At 43.5% G+C, this 19,518-nt stretch overlaps 1 protein-coding gene across 5 annotated transcripts in view; it reads left to right on the top strand.

Annotated features, from left to right (window-relative positions):
• The window catches only part of nckap5l (NCK-associated protein 5-like), a 57,044-nt gene extending 37,526 nt beyond the window's left edge, over window positions 1–19,518 (top strand). For all 5 annotated transcript variants that reach the window (XM_005477905.3, XM_005477902.4, XM_005477903.4 and 2 more), the window contains 11 exons: window positions 5,062–5,202; window positions 6,774–6,842; window positions 6,925–6,963; window positions 7,056–7,175; window positions 9,329–9,421; window positions 9,658–12,491; window positions 13,345–13,474; window positions 13,706–13,778; window positions 14,760–15,041; window positions 15,530–15,681; window positions 18,550–19,518. In XM_005477905.3, coding sequence (XP_005477962.1) covers window positions 5,062–5,202; window positions 6,774–6,842; window positions 6,925–6,963; window positions 7,056–7,175; window positions 9,329–9,421; window positions 9,658–12,491; window positions 13,345–13,474; window positions 13,706–13,778; window positions 14,760–15,041; window positions 15,530–15,681; window positions 18,550–18,810 — 4,194 coding nt within the window. In that variant the 3' untranslated portion in view covers window positions 18,811–19,518. The remainder of the gene's footprint in view (window positions 1–5,061; window positions 5,203–6,773; window positions 6,843–6,924; window positions 6,964–7,055; window positions 7,176–9,328; window positions 9,422–9,657; window positions 12,492–13,344; window positions 13,475–13,705; window positions 13,779–14,759; window positions 15,042–15,529; window positions 15,682–18,549) is intronic.

Raw genomic sequence — 19,518 nt, 5'->3', positions numbered from 1 at the left:
ATAAAAATGGAGCGTAACTCGTTCTAACAGATGCTTCTTTGCTGGTGGCTTTTTTTTTTCTTTTTTTTCCCAGAGAGGCTTGTGACGTTATCTGTGCACTTCAAAAGAAAAACCACAGCAGCCAAGGCAAAACCACATTTTCGTGTTATATTTAGAATCACTTTTGTTGTCTTTTGATGCACGCTGTAATTTCCATGTGAATGTTCGCAAACACACACACACACACAGAGGGATGTGTGTGCATGCTTCTCCATCCTGCTGCCCGGAGCTTTGATGTGCATTAGTGAAGAGAAGATCTGGTATTTATAACCACTCAGCCATCCGTTTGACCTTGGATGCAGGAACGATACTAATATCTGCTTCCGTTCTTAGATGGGGTTCATTGATCATCCCTCCATTATACGTGTAGATTCGGCCGCGTGGAGTCGATCGCGGCTCAATAAGCAGCCTACACTTTGGATGGTGCTGCTCAGGTTTGTCAGTCGGCGTTCACAGCCCAGCGATGTTCAATAATCTTCCTGTAAACGCTTTGCAAACAGCTCCTGTTACACGAGGCCTGGTGGGTCACTGCTGAGTTTTTATTTTTTATGTTTTTAAACTATTAGAAGCTACTGAACATTTCCAATCAGTGCTTTTAATTCTCTGTGCATTTGTTGAGTTCATATTTACGGCTTGTTTTACTTCAATACTCATGCCAATAACGTGACATTAAAATGATGCATTTTTTGGCACTTGATATTGGAGTTGGTGTCCACAAACATCTCTGCAATGTATGCGGCACACGATTAATATGCGGCTCTAATCCATCAGTAACTTGATGACACGTTTGTGAAATAGCTCACAGATTCTCAGCGTGTTTGTTTGTTGTTGTTTTTTTAAATAACTTCGGCTTCTCATCGTTTATTTTATAATGCAGCGATACAGCTTTTTCCCACTACCACCTTCAAGTCTAAGGCCATTGTTCTCCGCTGGGAAAGGGTGGAGTGGCTACTCCGGGTCAGGGATGCTTTGCTGCACCACATGGAGGAGTGTAAGTATCTTTTTCATGAGTGAGGGAGGAAGAGAGGATGGCTATACCAGCCTGCTTGTCCAGAGAGGTGTGTGTGAAAGTAAAGCTCTACCTCTCTAACCTCACCTATGGCCTTGAGCTCCGAGTGGTGACTGAAAAGAACGAGATCACTGATACAAACGGCGAATTTTAGCTTTCTCTGAAGGTCGGTGGGCTTCATCCTTAGAGATGAGGTGAGGAGTTAAGTCATTTGGTAAGGAGTGGAGCCACTACTCCTTCATATAGAAACCAGCAATCTGAGGTGGTTCAAGCATCTCCTGGGCACCTCCTGGCCTGGGTGAGGTGTTGCAGGCATGTTCTACTGGGCGGAGGCTACAGGAACTGGAGGAGGTGACTGGGCTTCTCTGCTTATGGGCTGGATGGATGGTATTTAGAGGTTCATGTTATTCACTTTAAATTCTTCACACTAGTCTCCTTCAAACTCAGTGTAGGTCACTATTGCATGTTGCTGCCGTTTACCGGCTCTCCGTCTGAGTGCACCTCCTTTTGCTGCTCCTCACACACACTGTGTGTGTGACGTGAAGCTGACAAGAGACGGGTGAAGTGCAATAATAAAAATAACTGAGTTGACAACATAACGATGTGTTAGTGTAAGTGTAGTAAAAGCTTCCCGACAAGTGTCAAACCAAATATAATGAAAGAAGAAGTGAGAGAGAGACAAACAGTCGTTTTTGTATCTTTTCAGCCACATTAACTCACTCGACCTCAGTTTGTGGTTAAGTGAAAAACTTTTGCAATTATACAAATAGAAGTTGTTGATATAGCAGCTTAAAATGTCTCTAAACTGCTGACCCTTTGGTGCTTCCTTCATGTTGCATGAACTTCTCAGCTGCCAACCACAGCACTGTTTGTCACTGATAACCAATCCAGCTTTATAGCAACCAACTGGAGCTTTATAGCATTTTCTTCCAAAATAAAAGTCCCCCATTTTTCTCTTGTTAATATTGTAGTGACAAACACACATTTTATAGAATATTGAAAGGGATACCCTCTCTTTAAGTTTAAAATTAAAAAGTTACACCCCATCCACATGCTTTTTTTTACTCGTCACAAACGAGGAAATACTTCTTCTCAGTCACTGGTGGGAACAGCAAACCCAGTTTCATGCTGCAGGTGTCTAAAGTTAAATTATTTTCACTTTAACAAAGAAGTTTGGTAATAATTTTTCTCTTTCTGTCACTTTTTGACGATGCTGCACTCGGCATGAGTCTGTCAACAGGAGGGCGCAGTGCTGCGAAGCTGGAGGTGTGCAGCAGTCGCCTGCAGCTCTTCATCTAACAGCTCACCGTGGCTCCTTCTCTGACTGTTACTAGTGCAAAAATCTCAAACTGATTCACTGATGGCTGTAAGCTCACTGCTGACGAACACCTCGCATTTCCTGTGGCTACTTTATAATGAGCATCAACTCGGGTTTCGACAGCAGCAGAAGAAAATGTTCTGTTTGCATCGATGATGGCTTTTCTGGGAACGTCGCCACCAACACTAGTTGTTAATCCTTAAAATTTCTAAGCTTTGCAGTAATTTCATCATTAGCTTAGGCTAATCATTATCATTGTATTACCTCAGCAGGCCATAGATGGTGAATCCTAGTCTCAAACTCTAGATTTTGGCCACTGCCGTGTTAGTCTGCAGAGGTCTGGATAGAGGATGGAGGCTACGGTGGAAGTCTGAGGACTGGGACTCAAGTCTGAGGTCCACTCAAGTGGCCATGAGAGGAACTGCATTTGTTCCCACTCTTGCACTGGCTTCATTTCTCAGCCCTCAACGTTGCAGTTTAGATTTAATAGATGTTTTTTTTTTCTTTTCAAAAACTGGCAGTTGTCACTTTTTTCAGCTAGTTGGTGATACTCTGCTGCATTTAGCAGGTGAAAAACCAGACTACCAAACCCAGAATAGAATAGAATAGAATAGAATAGAATAGTCCTTTAATTGTCCCACAAGGGGAAATTTGGTTGTAACAGCAGCAAAAAAACACATATACAAACAGAACAGGACACAGGACATAGAACAGAAACACACACAATTTTTACATATTTACATCACGGACAATAGTTACCAAAACAGAGTACTGCAGAGTTATCACAATTAAAGTGGCAAAACCCAGGTTGTAGTGTGCAAACAGAGCAGGATACTGAAAGATGTTTAAATAGTCAAGAATATTTAGAATAATTAGAAAATTATAGATTGTGTATTGTACCCGTGCATTAAAAAGTAGAAATGTAACTTCCAATAAGTTAGTATATATATATGTATATATATATATTGAGAACTGATTTAAAAGGAAGAATCAGGCCAGGTGTAACTTTATGTGTTAAAAACACTAATAAAGCAGTGGAAGGACATATCTTTTACCTAACCATAGTCACCGGGAGTAAATCGTGTGTTTCTTTGGGACTATTTTCAGCCTTGGATTAATCCAGATTTGTTTCTCTGGTGAGTATTTATGGCAGCAGGAGGGTGTATATAGGGCTGATGGTAGAGAGCAAAGCCGTCACCCTGTATAACAGTGAGGAGGATGTGGTTTTGATAGTTTTTCGAGTGCAGATGGACAGTGCAGTGAAAATTAACTGAGCTGTTTTGGTTAAATAATAAAGAAAGAATTCAAATAATACGACCTTACATGCCAACTTCAAGTTTTCAGGCTCAAAATATGTTTCAGGAAACAGAACTGAGGTTGGACACCGTGCCCTGAATATTAGAGCCTCTCTGCATGCATTAAGTGCACACGGCGGTTTGTTTGTGTGTCACCTGTCCATGTCAGGAAGACAGGAAAGTGTGCCAGGTCCTGATTGGCCTCCAGCCACAGAATCAGCCTTGTTTCATCCGCTCTAATGACTCTTTAAGATGTGGCTTTTGGATCTGGGTCCACTTTGTCACACCTACTTCCTGTGTCTCTCTCTCTCTGTGACTCTGAGACACACCTGGAGCCGTGCCTGATGGACTGGTGCTCAGCCATATGCCCTGCAGTGTGCCATGCTCGCAGACTCGGGCAGCCGGTGCGCTCAGCGTGGAGCTGCACGTCGATCTGTGGATTTACTGAAGCAGTGCAATATGGACACAAAGGCTTATCTCTGTCCAGAGTGTCTGAAACAACGCAGGATCCATGGATTAATGTATTTGCGGAGCGATCCTCGATATGTAGTAGGTACTGCGATGCGGAGGCAGTAACAGGCTGCTCACGCGTGGAGTGTAGAGGGCTTCACTCTGAAGTGGTGTTGAAACGAGACGCTGCTGCTGTCAGAGTACAGACAGAGTTTAATGGTGGTAATAACGTTAACGTCACTCCTGGAGATGAAAACAGGGTCTGATGTGAAACAGGCCTCGGTGCAGTTTACTGGTATCCCCGGTGTTTGTTTTGGTTTGCTTGGAGAGCCAGACGGGTGGAGTTTACAGCAACAGCACAAATAAGACGCAGTCAGCAGGAACTGAGACAATACGAAATGACTGATTGATTAACAGCAGTGTGTCAGACGTGACGATTTCATGGTTTCTTTTTTTGTTTTCTTTTTATTCACCGTACATACAACAAATCAGATGATAAGGGTTATTTTTAGTATTTATTGCTGGGCAGAAGTTGTTGAGGTGGTCTGTGTTCGGGTTGTTAGTTGAAAGAAGTGCTTCAGTTACTTCACGACTCTTTAGTTTAAAAAAAAAATATATATAAATCGAACACTCTCTTTTTAATTGCTTTCAAATTGCTCCACATCATCACCTGAGAGATTGCCAGTTAACATCACAACTGTCAGTTTGTCATTTTATTTATTTTTTTGTGTATTTTTTGACAACTCAGAGCTGCCAACATTTCCATTTCTGAAAGCACAGAAGGATGGGATCAATCTTAGCTGGTGCCTCATTATGACTTATTTTGGTCTACACTGTGTGATTTCTCCACAAATAAGATGAACCGTATGCAGACGACCCACAGAGCGACTGACGTTTTTGGTCTCATGCCTTCAGATTAATCGTAATGTGGTAACAACCTTTTCTTGCAGATGAAAACAATGTCTGATGAGACAGAACAGAAAATGTGCGACGAGGATTTCGGTTCGGACGAGGAGGGCGAGGAGGGAGACGTGGAGTCTTACCTGGAGGACAACAGCAGCGAGCTCATGGACCGACTGAGAGAGCTGGAGGTGAGGAAACGAAAGATGTGCTTTTAAATACAGCTGAGCGCGCCGTCCTCTTTCTGAAAGACCTGTTGTTACTTTATTTACTGCCATTGGATCATTGACAACTCAAACCACCTTCACCAGTGGCAGTGACACACGTTTGTCTGCAGTTTCCCATTAGTTCTGCGGAGATTTCTTACATACAAAAGCAACTGCAGGCAATAAATTATCATTGATGTTGGTATTATTTTAGACTACACAATCTGGGCCTTCCATAAGAGACAATTCAAGGTGATTGTTTTGGGTGCACAGCTCTGCCCACTGGAACCCAGATGCTGAATTTTGACTTTGTGAAGGCTTCAAATTTAAATTTAAAATGTAAAAATAAATCTGTAGGTGGTGATATCAAAGGAAAGAAACGGCTCACAAAGACTGCAGTGATGTATTGATACTGATTAAAGTTTATGCTTCTTTGCTAATGTTCTAAAGGAAAAAGTTACAGTTATTCACTGTCTTGCTGATAGATGAGCACATTGCACACTCCAGTATAACTCTACAGGTAGCAGCTGGTTAGCTTTGACTGGAATTGCAGAAACTACTCACCACCTAGCTCTCCTTAAAGCTAACAAAATCTTACTGTTGGGGATTAGCAGGCTGGTTCAAGGAAGCTTGCCTCGATATGTTTATCGATGTGACATGAAAATTGAATACGTGGGTGGAGTTTAAAATAAATTGTTGAGATGTAAATGGCTTGGTGGGAAGGTAATATGTGGCTAAAGCACCTGTGTTAGTGCAGACAGGTTTGTTTGTTTTTGGTTCTTTCCTTTGCCAGATGAAATCGTGCTTCCTGTGATAAAGCATCTGGGAGCCACCCATCAGCTAACGCACTGTAGAGCATGCTCATTATTATCCTGCTCAGTTAAGCCAGCGGACAAACCAGTGGCTTTACTTCCCGTTTTCTCCAAATAAAAGAATCTATGTCTGACCAAAATGATTTAAATCTAATATTTCAAAAAGGGTAATTTATGTGTTTTGTAATAATAAGAAAAAGGTATTCACAGTTTTACAGCTGCTCTTTGGGATCAGTGTTTTTTAGCCTCTGCTGCTTAATGTGATTTGTTAATAATTCCCAGCTCGGTTTCTGGAGCATTATTAGCAGAATGGACGCAGACACACACGTTTAAAACTTGAAGATATATATTTTCTTTGGGACTTTAAGCCACAAAAAACGGTGTGAAAACAGCCAATTGACATTTTACTGTGCCTAATCTTGCATACTGTTTCTTGACTGGAATCAGTAACTTCCTCAGGCCTCTTCTGTTTGAGTCTTGGTAATAAGCTCATTACACCAAATGTCAAATGGCTCCTAAAGGCTTTGCTTCTAACAGGTTTTTCTGGTTGGATGATAATGAAAACATCTAAATTGTGTTTTATGTTACAGCAGCTGTTTTTTGCATTGTAATGTTATATGTGGGAAATTACTGCACTGGACTGAAGTGGTAGTTTTGGTGTCTGCTGAGTACTAAGCATATACTGGGACCACCTTTGAATGTTTTTTTCATGTTTACATGTTTTATTCATCATTTGCTTCGCAGGCAGAGAATTCAGCTCTCGTGCTGGCCAATGAGAGTCAGAGAGAAGCTTACGAGAGATGCTTGGATGAGGTGAGTCCACAATGAAAGTTATAAAATCTGCAAAGTCACTCACGAAACGTAAACTCATGTAAATGCTTTCTCACGCTATCAGGTTGCCAACCATGTGGTCCAAGCTCTGCTGAATCAAAAGGTAACTTAAATCTGTGTTTAAGTTGTATTTATCTTGGATTATAGACTCAGCTCCGTCCATCATGTCTAACTGCTCTGTGTGTCTGTGAACAGGATCTGAGGGAGGAGTGCATCAAGCTGAAGATGTTGGTGTTTGACCTGGAGAGACAGAACCGAGCGCTGTGTGAGCTTTTTCAGCAGAAACTACCCAACCACCCCACCGCTCACTACCAGGTAACTAACTCAGTTTTGGACAAAAAAATAAAGAATATGTAACTAGAAATAACCGAGTTTATGAGATCTCTGTTGCTGCACTTTATTTCTGCTGCAGGCTGCACAAAGCTTAGCCGGCAGGCTGTAAGTGCACTGATGGTTCTGTTTCTGCTGGTGTGCATATTGCAAATTAAATGAGCTAGAGGCACGAGTCTGTGTGCAGAGCCATCTCTGCAGTCCACTAGTATGAAAGCGTCAGATTCCCAGTCAGTACAGAACTTGCAGAACACTAAAGAAAATCTTTTTTTCTTCAGCCACTCCTATACTCATAGCCTGCTGTGTTTGGAGCTGCTGGTAAACAGGAGCAGGACCATCTCTAAAGTCACCTTTACAGCCGCAGGATTTCCAGGCGGCACAGATTGTTGCATCAGTTGGAAAACAAAAGACATTTTTACCAAACACTGTAACAGAAACCCTCCATTGTTTCTATATACATACTTCCTCTGTTACGTATTTGTCAGGACACGCAGTATTAAAATGCATCACTGTTCCTAATTTTCTGTCATGTATACATTTCATATATTCTGTTTATACATGAAAATTATGAGGTCATTATATCTACAAGTAATTCCAACAAGTAAACATTTTTTTCTCCTCTTTTCTGTATGATGTCAGTGAGAAATACTATCCCTGATATGGTCATCTCGGGCACAGAGCTCTGGCTAAACATCCATCTATTGTTCAAACTTGTGTTTGAGAATGTTGGCTTAAAGGGAGAGGAGGTAAAATGGCTCGTTTCAGACAGAGGATGAATTGAGCAGGTGCACCAAAGGCTCAGTATGAGATAAATGAGGATTATCTTGAAGTGTAAGAGTCCAATAATAATAATATAGACCTGGAAAACATTAAAGGTCCACCTTAAAAGAAGATTGCAGTGAAGCAAATGTCCCTCGTGTAACCGTAGAAAAGGTTATGGTTCTGTGTTCGTGTCACTATTGATGGTGTGTGAAGTAAAATCACAAAGCAAACAACCCAATTGGCTATCAGTTGGACTGGATTTTATCCAGTAAGTTTTTCTGAGTTTGCCAGTTGTGGAGATTTAATTTCTGCTTTCTTTTGAATATAATGGAACTAAATGGCACTTTGCTGATGGTTTAGCAAAGCACAAAAATATATTTATTTAAAATGCATGCATGCTTTTTGTTATGATGATCTGATTTATCAAAAAAGACCTTGTTGTGAACACTTTCATTTTTCTTTCTATTATCTCTATTTGCCAACCGAAACAAGCACCCATGTAGCTAATATTACAGCTCAGCTGAGGGAAATGCACTCGATACCTACATCCTGTTGCACTGTTGCTGGTGAATGAGCAGCAGTGCGCTTCCTTCAGCGATAGAGTTGGCAGATGTTATTTTGGTAGAAGGAAAATAGTTCCTTTAGAAAACTAGACCCAGTGAGTTTTGTATTGTTTAGTTTATTTTTTATAAGCCCAGGTCATTATTTCTGGAAAGACACTGCTGCGGAGTATATTTTTAGTGCTCTGAACACCACACGCCGAGTGCTTTTTAGCTCCATTATCGTCAAGAAAAGGCACACGTCTTTGCATTTATTCCATATTTATCCCCCACTTGCCGCCCTCTCAGTGCTTCTCACATTGCAAATCCATAATAAATAAAGTTAGAATTTTTCACTCGTCATTCTAACACGTCTTGTCTTTGCCTGCACTTTCTTCTTTCCTCAGTGTGGTCCTTAAATTATATCTTTACTTTGATTTCTTTTCTTTCTTTTATCTACCAGCCTTAACAGGCAGGACTGCAGACTCAGTCAGTTTGCAGTTTGCCTGCAAACTGTCACGGCGGCGCTCGTTTGAACTACTTTAACTGCTTAATAACGGAATTTAATAACTGATTATATTTTATTGGGGTTTTTTAATGCAAGGTATCCAATAATGTCTCAGTATATGTTAAGAGTGTGGTAGTGCAGCGCTGAAGCTGCTGATTTTTCATTTTTTTTCAAACGCCAGTGAGCCAGTACGGAGCTGGCTCTTTTCACCTGTGCTCTAAATTGTTTCTGCCGATGCCAGGACAATGTAGCTCTTAGTCGTCTGTGTATATAATAGCCTGTAGCGTATACAGTCTCATCATAATTGCCTCATGAATCTCCTGTTACAGGTTCAGGCGGGACCGCTCCCAGACTACAATGCACAGCTGCACAATGACTCGGCCAAACAGGTGGAGCCGGCACAGACTGAAGCACAAGCCAAGGTGACTGTTACAAACCATAAGAGCCTCTGAATCAGACAAAAATCCCCATCTGCGTGTGATGTTTGAACCGCTCTGACATTTGCTTTGCTTTCAACTATTGTGCTTTAAAAAAAGACTTCACTTCTAATCTCCCTCACACTCTTTCCTGTACGCATGCACTCAAAGGTCCCGATGAATTAATCTGTTTGGCTCTCTCGGTGAACTGTATACTGATGGTAATCTGTGTCTGTCCACAGGGAAACGGCTACCGCACACAACATGCCTCGCCGGGCCCTCGAGGCCCCGCCGCCAACATGGAGGCCCTGTCTCCCTTCTTCAAGAAGAAAGCACACATCCTGGAGGTCCTCCGCAAGATGGAGGAGACGGACCCCCTGAAGTTCCACCCATCCACGACGAGCTTGTCTTTCTGCGACTACAGCCAGGTGCTCATGTCCACAGAGGCTGTTTTGGCTTCTGCGGACCCCCTCCCGCTGCAGTGCAAATCCCACCACACACACTGCCACTGCTCCTGCTCGGACACAGACACACACCAGCATGTGAATGGTGACGGAGCAGTGAAGTGTGAGGGAGGGAACACCTGCTGTTTACACTGCAAGAGGAGCCCAGAGAGCCCTCCAAAGCCATGCAACCATGTCTGTAGTCCTTCAAAAGCCACCCAGAGCCATATAGTTCCTGCAGCTGCTATGAGCGAATGTCACAGTAAGACCAGAGTGGGAGAGTCTAAACAGAGCACCAAGAATGAAGCCAACCAGCAACCAGCGGGTGCCGCCGCCCACTCATCCATCGCAGAAGCAGCCAGTCAGAATCTGGAAGGAGAGCAGGATAACTCTGAGCTAAACGCTAGTGCCTCTGAAGAGCTCACTGGTTTCTGTGCCACCTCCCATCTGCCTAGTTCTGCGCAGGAGGCCCACTGTGACTTGGATACAAGTGATGGCGTTCCCAATGGTTTGGCGCTCTCATTTGGTGATGAACCCTCAGCTGTCCCTGAGAAAGACGGCACAGATCCGGAGGCTTCCTGCGTAAGAGCCAGTGCATCCGTCAGCCCCAGTCCCTCCTGCCTCAGTGATGTTAAAGCCGCCGCCATCAACTCCCCATCCAAACTGCTCAAGTTCTTAAAGATTCCCTCGATGGGGGAGAAATCGCAGGCTCCCACTTCTTCTGTCCGCCTGAGCCCTCAGCTCACTCGCAACTCCAGGATCCCCTGCCGCACCAATAACTACGAGGTTTACCACTCGCCTGTTCCCACACGCAGAGCCACCACCACTGAGAGGTGCAGGCAGCCCCCTCCTCCACCTGCCCGGTCCGAGTCGTACCCCGCCACACACTCGGCACCAACCTCCCCTCCACAGCCCGAAGACACCTGCTCCCCACCCGCTAAGGAAATAAGCTATAGCAGCCTGTCTGCACCTAAACCCACTGCGGGCTCAAAGATCGGCGCTCCCTCCTCCTCACCCAAAGTTTCTCAGAGGGTTCCTCATTATGAAAATGTCTGTGACATGTCTATCGGCTCTAAAGAGGAGGAACCAACCCAGGGTCACGAGAAAAGAACCACTCTTCCATCTCAAACTAAGGCAAACGCTGGTGAGAGGAAGCTCGTTAAATCGCTACCAGAAAGCGTCCTGAATCCCGTGCCTCAGCGAAAGCAGTCGTCCTCATCGACATCAGAGTCTACATCAGATGATGAAGAGGATTCAGACAGCCCTGTGTGGGTTAATCATCACAGCCTACCCAACTCCTCTGCCCTCAGCAAAGCTCAGAGCAAAACTAACTACTCACAAACCAGAGAGAAGCAGGATGGGCACACAAGGGAAGTGAACATAGCGAGCTCTGAGGTCACTCAGGGTCCGCCTGCACCTCCAACCAGGAGGAGTGACTCCTCGTCCATTCCCAAGAGGCCTACGGCTGGGGCGGCGAGATCTCAGGCCGACTCGAGTCACCACGCTTTCAAAGACAGACTGGCTGCACTCGGCAAGCTGAGGAGCTCGGAGGATTTACAAGGCGGCCTCAGGCCCACCGATGCGGTGAATGAAGGTACCTACGGAGAAGAAAGAGGCAAGACGGCAGAGATCCACAAAGAGGAACAGAGACATTCGAAGTTCACAGACTCTTCGGATGGTAAGCCTAAAGGTAGCAGTGGTGGTTTGAAGTATCCGGGGTCATCTCAGCTCTATGAGCAGCCAGTAAAATCTTCTGGTCCCGCAGTGGTTAAACAAGAACTCTGTGTGACCAAGCCAGAGGGACCGAAGAGTAAAATGGGCCTGCCGTCACCCAACACAGATGCTCCCCAGGTACTACGCAACAACATCAAGTGTCCTGGCTCCCTGAATCTGGCCTATAACGTTAAAGCCAGCATCGCTCCTCACAGTAGCAACAGCCCTAACAAAATCCCTCCAAAGTCACCGTCCAAACCTTGCCAAGGCCCGTCCGTCCACAGAGGGGGCAAGTCCACAGAGGCCCCGCGTTACTCGTCCAAGTCAGAGGAGAGGACCAAGATCAGTGGGAAAGGGAAAAAGAATCCAATGTACGGAGACAGCCTCCCGCCTCCTCCTCCGAGACCTCCGGCGTCTGAGGTGGAGAAGCCGTCGCTGCCGGTCCCCACCCCACAATCCGCCATTGAGCAGAAGGTGATGAAGGGCATCGAGGAGAACGTGCTGAAGCTTCAGGAGCAGGACAGAGGAGGGCAGGGCGGAGAGGTCAAGCAGAAGGCCTCCAACGGCATCGCGAGCTGGTTCGGCCTGAAGAAGAGTAAGCTCCCCGCGCTGAGCCGCAAGACCGACGGCACTAAAGCAAAGGAGGAGAAGAAGGAGTGGAAGATAAACATTCCCTCAGTCGGCAGAGACTCTGTGAAAATGGCCTCCAGGTGTAAAGAAGGCGTGGAAGGTCTGAACATCTCGACTCTGATGGAGAAGGCTGAGGGGCTGAGGAGAGCCCTGGAGGAGGAGCGGGCCTATGTGGAGAGATCAGGCAGGGGTCACTCGTGTGAGGTGGTGATGGATCAAGCTCAGGGACAGCTGGCGGTCATGTACAGGGGAGCGCGCTCTGACAACTTCATGCAACAGCTGCTAAACAGGTGAGGACTCAAGAAAGGACATCAGAGATGTAATATTTTAAGAAAGTACACTTCTTCATTCTTCCTGGCAGAGATGTAAGCCACTTTTAGTACATGCAAAATCAATTATAGATGTTGGTCTCAACTCAAGAATTAATTTTCTGTAGAAGCCAAGTAGCATTTGGATACTTATCACAAGCACCAGCCTGGAGCAGCTTTTTGCATATGTATATATATCCAGGGATTAAGATCACTGTAAACATCCTTTAAAAAAGAAACTGCTGAAATACGACAACTTGCACTGAGTGCTGGGAGATTTTATTTAATGTTAGTCTTTCAAAAAAAAGATGATCAGTAATAATCTGACCAGCTCCCCTTGTCCCTTTTATTTATTAACTTTCATTAATACCACATACCTTGAATAATGAAAGAAAAGTAGCCCAGTCTTCTGCCTAATAAATGATGAAATTCACAAGTAATCGATTTATTAGAACAGACAGTGCAAGTGTCCTCCTGCATGCTGATGACGGTCATTAATTAAATAAGTTTTAAAATCCATAATTAATACAGGAAGAAAACAGGAAACTTTCCACTGAGTTATATCATGAATCTTTCCCACTGTTTTCCAGCAGTGACAGCTCTTCCTCTCCTACACCAAATATCACATGCATGCCGCTTTTTATGTAAAACATCTTCAATGTCTAAATAAAGGAATCAAAGATATCTTCGTTATTTTTTTTAATCAGCCTGTGTGTGGTTTAAAAAAAACAAATCCTTGCGATTCAAGCTGTGTAAACCATGTACAGCTAGAGCCCACTTCCTTGTATGTGTGCAAACACTTGGCCAATAAAGCCGATTCTGACTCCAAATGTAGAGTGGACGGAAAGGAGATGATCAGCGTGCCCCAGCGACGGCTGTCGTTCGACTGTAAGACGTCGAAGCCGGTGTTCACCCAGCAGAGCGACATCATCAGTCACACCACCAGTCACGACGACATGGAGAAGGTATTTCTTCACTTATTAATCTGCAGTTCAGAGACTAACACAGTTTAAAAGAAACCTGAGGGAGGACATTAAAAACAGAGCTCTCTTTCATCAAGTCGAATCTGTTTACACTGAACCGACTTTCAAGTCTAAACCTGGCATCTAATTTGTTAGACTTGTTTCCTGCATTGAGATTTGAAGATTTCCGCAAAGTCACGGCTCTTTCTGCACCTCTGTTGTTCTTTCATGCAGGGATCAGAAAGAATCGGCAAGATCACATCAGATGAAAACCTCGCAGATTCAGTTCACTCTCAACACTTTGCAGGTAAGATAAGTCTGCCGGGAGTCTAAAAAGGTTTGCAGGCTTTGTGGAGGATCAAAATAGACTTATGTGGAAGTCACAGGGAAGTAAGGTTAATAAGAAATTCACAGAGAGGAAGGGAAGTAGGTAAATTAAATGCAAAAAAGAAAGAAAAGTGATAAAATATAAACTATGTGTATATTCAGATGAAAAGTGAAACTTTTTTGAGTATTTCTGCTACTTAATCTTTCATATATCTACCCTGATACATTTTAGAGAGAAAATATTGCACTTTCAATATCCAGAGAAAGTTGCCATTTACTTTAAAACCATATACTTTCTTTGTGTATAGTGGCCTAGCTTAGCTTCACACCAACAGGATGCAATATTAAAATGTTGCTTTTATGATATGGAATATGGAAATATAAGGACAGGATAGGGCAGCTGATGATTGCATTGAAAACTTGAGTAATAAAAAAGGAAATATGGCGATTAGAAATATCATTTTACGATCAACTTCAATACCCCTGCAGCATAGGTACCTCTCTAAACCACAGCAGATAATTTATTAATCTGCCATCATTTAATATCTGTACTTTTCACTGAGTACTTTTATTTTTTATAATTTTAGCATGTTTTTTGTAGATGATAATTACACACTTTTCCTTAAGGACTTGAAGTATTTCTGCGGTATTATTTGCGTAAATGATCACACGTTCAGGCACTGAGAATCAGCAATGCTCCATGAGGGTGTGACTGAAACAGTGAGGGGAAATAAACTACCTCACACCTTTGTTAGCATATCAAAGATGAACAAACAGGGCACACCCCTAAGGGGAGCTCATTCTGAGGCTGCAGTAAAAGATCAAATAAATGAGAACGCCACAATTTACACATTTGCTTTGTGAAGTTTTTTCTTTTTTTTCTTCTAAATTCTTAAATTATGCGAGCAGTTCATTAATTCAGATTTGCTGAATCTCCCTCCCCCGTGTTTTTCCTCCGCAGGCTCCGGTGCTTCCACGTACACCCTGGACAGCGGCATCGGTACGTTCCCTCTGCCCGACTGCAGCAGCGGTGCAGCTGCACGGGGCCTGTCTAAGACGAAGGGCGGAGCCGAGCACCACTCCGCCGGTGGCTCCCCAGGGAGAGCCGAACGGCGAGCTCGCACCCTGGACAGAGAGCTGACATCACAGGAAGACTGCTACGCTCCACACAAGCAGCTGATTCCCACCATTCAGTATGGGTCCGTGTTAGAGGGAAGAGGCTCAGCCGGCGTCATCCGCGAAGGTGTCAACACTCCGTCCCACTTAGACATAACAATAACAGATGGAAGAGGTCAGGTTGTTGGACAGTGTTACTTAAATGCTGTTACGCCCATTCCCAGTCCTAAGTTCATGTATTTTAAGATGGTATGAGTGTAAATAAAAGCATAAAGAGGACACTAAGAATATAGAATTATAAAGGAAACAGTATTAAAGAATAGAACGACTTATATCCTCCAGAAACCACCAATATCTCTCTTAAATGTTGAGCTGGTTCATTTTGGGTCAAACCTTTTCTCTGCAAAGCCATGAAGCTCCAGTAGCATGGTTACAAAACACATTTATTCCCTTTTGTAGTAACCATTTTAGCCTAACACTTAAACAGTTTTAACCTTCCTCATGTTGGGAATTTCGACAAGTACTTGTGCTTTTAAATTCACTTCGGTAATAACCCACAGGAGAAAATCCTCGGCACAAGAAACACAAACTCATCTTTATTTGTTCCATCTGCAGACAAAGAGGCACATGGAGGGAACATGTTTTCGCCTCGCTCCAAGACTTGGACTTTCCCCAACCTGAAAACTCCAGCAGGACCTGCGGAGGTGTACCTGGCAGTGGAGGAGGAAGAGGAGGAGGCGGTATCCTTTGGATCACCATTCAGAGGGGTAGGCATACTGTGGTTTTACTGTTATTCAAATGCACCTTTTATCGTCTTCAAACGAAGTTGAGGTGAGGACTCTTTTGTGGCACAGAAAGAGCTGCTGATGTACTCAGGCATAATGGACGTATTTCATTAACTAATGGTGAGAAATAACAGAAGAATGCAAAGATTTCTGAGAGCTAAGGTCATGGGGAATCACCGCCTTTACTGTATGTTTAACACCATCCACAGAAACCAACAAAAAGCCCTTCCTGAGTCAGAAAAACTCCTGACCGATGAGCTAATTTTTCTGTTTTGGTGCGCACATCACATCTGCACAAGAGTCTGGTTCTGAGTCCACAGCGACATTTTTTTTTTTTTTTTGCAGTGGAAGCATCCATGACCTCATTTTCAGAGCACTTGTTGTTGCTAGGTTACAGAACTACAGTGGCCCTGAGGGGCATAGACAACAACAAAGGAGAAAACACAACGACATTTCACTTTACGGGAAAGGTTAGGCACGGCACTTCTGCTGTTTGGCTGATCAATCAAGAGGTTATACTGTTGGTTGGTTGGCGACGCAGAAATCTCTTCTGCCATCAAATTAATCAACACTTTTTGCTCTCGCTTCTACCTGCAGTGCCTTAAGAGCAGCTGTGCACGTGAAAGGAGTTTGAAATCGCTTCCTGTTTTTACTGTGGTGAAGAAATTTCAGTCTTTTGCCAGTTTTATCAGTTCCAGTTTTTGGAACACCTCTGCAGGGTTAGAAGCAACATTCAATTCAAGCAACATGTGAAGAAAACGCTTCTGTTCGTAAATCATAAATAACTGGCTCGTCAGTAACGACCATGATCCTCTATCACGATTGACCTTTAGGTCTGGAAGTGCTTTGGAAATTAATTTAATTAATTTCACTAATTTCATTACAATTATTGTAGCAAAAAACAAATCACATTATCAATAATAATGTGATATGTCATTAGCAGTTTTTTGTTCTTTTATTTCCTGTCAGTAAACATCATTATGAGCTTTATTTTATTCATATAACTTTATTACTTTATTATCATCCCGGACAAGGCCCCAATCGCAGTCACAGGCGATCCCCTTTCTGGGGAAAAATGTCACAAAGAAGTGCTGCACAAAAACCTTGTGATTGCTTTGGTTGCTAGCAGATTGCTGCGGTTACCCATCCTCATGAAAGACATCGACTTGTCTGCAAACCGTATTTAACTAATCACTGCAATGCAAGCAAGAAAGGGAGACTGTTCGCCTTCAAATTAAAAGCTGTACCTTATGGATGAAACCAAAGACGCCGCTTTTGCTTTGACTAAGTTTCTGGTTTGTGTCACACAGTCTCACAACCACCTAGTGAGAAATTAGAAGTGTTTGCAGAGAAGTTGGGGTCTTCCATACACACTACAAATGACTGTGGCAGTACAATACATGACAGCCAGTAACCCCTTGTCAACCAGTTGGGGAATAGTAATTTTTTCCTAGTGACCAGGAGTTTCTCAGAGGTAACTGACCTGACAAGGTTACATTGATATACTGATATTATTAAGCATTATTATCGATACTATGAATTGTTTCTGCTATCATAGTTGCAATTCTCCACAACTATTCACCACACACATTTCCCCCCTAATAACTGGTCTCTAAGCCTACATGACTGTGGCTTAAAGCAAATAATAAGTTAAAAAAAGAGTTGGTTGAGCTATAACTATTTAAGATGTATACGATCCATAGTTTGTACACATACATTTCATGGAGCTAAAAAAAAACAGTGCACTAAACTGCAGTGACTCAATCAGACCATCCACAAACCTCAATAGGCTCCTGTGAGTCAAGGTGCAGGGCTCAGTAGCAGTTTCACAGAGGAGCTACTGTTTACCCAAATGTTTGGAATGCACACAAAAGGTGAGGAGCAACAAGAGGAGACAACAACTCAGCAAAGTAATGACTGTTTAACTGCGCCTGTATGACTAACAGTCTAATATACTGAGGGTTGTTTTTTTTGGGAGGGCGTTGTGGAGAAACTGATTTCTGTTTGCATTTTATAGAAATGCTTTTGCTGTTAAAATACCTGCTATAAACAGCAGTCTAACTGTAACTGTCCTGCCACTGGATTCTTTACCGTATTGTCAAGTGCATATTTGTAACATGACAACCTGAATATCGTGACAACCTTAGTTGACGGTGTTTCAAGTCCCAGCCTGCCTTGATTTCGATCAGCTGGTGAAAGAGAAGTGACGTTAACAAGTGTAGCACCGTTCCAAAACTATTTCACTGATGGCATAAACTGGGGAAAGATAAAAGCTGAGGACTCCATGTGTCACTGACGCTGAGCTTTTTATAGAAAATTGTGCAAAAAAAACTTCCTGTGGACACAAGCTCTTATCCTCCGCTCATCAAGACGACTCAAAGAAGATCAATTTTTCATCTGCAGTGAAACTCAGACTACCAATCCCAGCTTTGATTAAGAAACTGAAGAATAAGAATGCAGAGACTAGAGACTAGTCCTTAGGAAGAACAACCAGAGAAAGCTTTGAAGGTTATTATGCTTTCGTTAATGAGTGTTTAATGAGAATATTATTCTGTACTTAATGAAAAGTGCTTAGCAAGAGCATGAGAAAAAGACTTATCTGGGTCACTTACAGGCTGAAATCCTTTGCAGGCAGTAAAAGAAGGGATACATTTTTAAATCTGCACTCACATCTTACATAATGTAAAAAACACAGAGCCACATTCTCCCTTTACAAATTATTCATCAGCTGAATATTAAAAATTTACAGTTGGATGAATCCTGTAACCCACTTTTGGTGTCACCTGAAGGCGTTACATAAGACGACAGCGCATGACCTTAAATGTTTCCCACCCTTCTGCTTCCTTTCAGAGCACGAAGGCCAGCGGCCCCTCCTCCAGCCGGGTGGTTGATCCAGGCAGCCTGCCGGTCCCCGCCCAGTCGGGCATGAGCCGCCGGGGAAAGACGCGCACACCCAGCGTCCCCGAGATGAGCCGGGAGGCCGGGCTGGAGCTGCTCAGGGAGCGGCCGGAGGAAGCCCTATCCCCAAGTCGCCCTCAGGTCCTGGAGACTCCCGAGTCTCTGAGCGATTCTCTGTACGACAGTCTGTCATCCTGCGGCAGCCAAGGATGAAGCAGCCAAGGACGGGAGGAGGAAAGGGAGGAGGAGGACGACGACGGGGAGGACGCGTCTCCTGGTCGATGGCTGCGCTGAGATGCTGCTGAGGAAAAGACGACTGCTCCCTGTCGACATCCACAAAGAAAAAAATGGCGACGTCTCATCAGCTGTTGTAACTGGAAAGATGGATTGATCTCCTCAGGATTTCCAATAAACGTGAAGCCAAAAGCCACCCAAATCGTATAGGTTGTTCACTTTTTCACGATCAGACTCGACTGTGGACACTTCTCTTTAAATCATGTGTACAGGACAACAAAACGCATGGCCAAGCTAATGAGCAGCACAAAAAGTTGTCACTCCCAGTTGTCGTTCGGTGACCTCTCTTTCGTTTCTCTCATCCTCGTAGATGGAGCTTCGTCCCGTACGTCAGAAAAAATCAACGAGGGGTTCAACAGATGGCGTACTGTACTGTATCAATACATCCATTCTATTCTTGGCATCATTTCACCGCATAATGTATTAAAAAATAGAAAACCCCCCACAAAAAACATGGAGCGCCTTTAAAAAAAATGAATGTTCATGTCTGTGACTCTTAATTGCTAAACTCATGCATCACGATTTTAAATGTATAAACGATTTTATTGATCATGTTGATATTGTTTTGCGGCCAAGGAAGGTTGTCAGAGTATGTTTGTTTTGAAATCATAATACATTTAAAGGTAA

Source organism: Oreochromis niloticus, linkage group LG20 (genome assembly GCF_001858045.2).
Source record: "Oreochromis niloticus isolate F11D_XX linkage group LG20, O_niloticus_UMD_NMBU, whole genome shotgun sequence".
Lineage (NCBI taxonomy): Eukaryota > Metazoa > Chordata > Actinopteri > Cichliformes > Cichlidae > Oreochromis > Oreochromis niloticus.
Note: the sequence above shows the minus strand (reverse complement) of the source record. Positions and strands in the feature narration are given on the sequence as shown.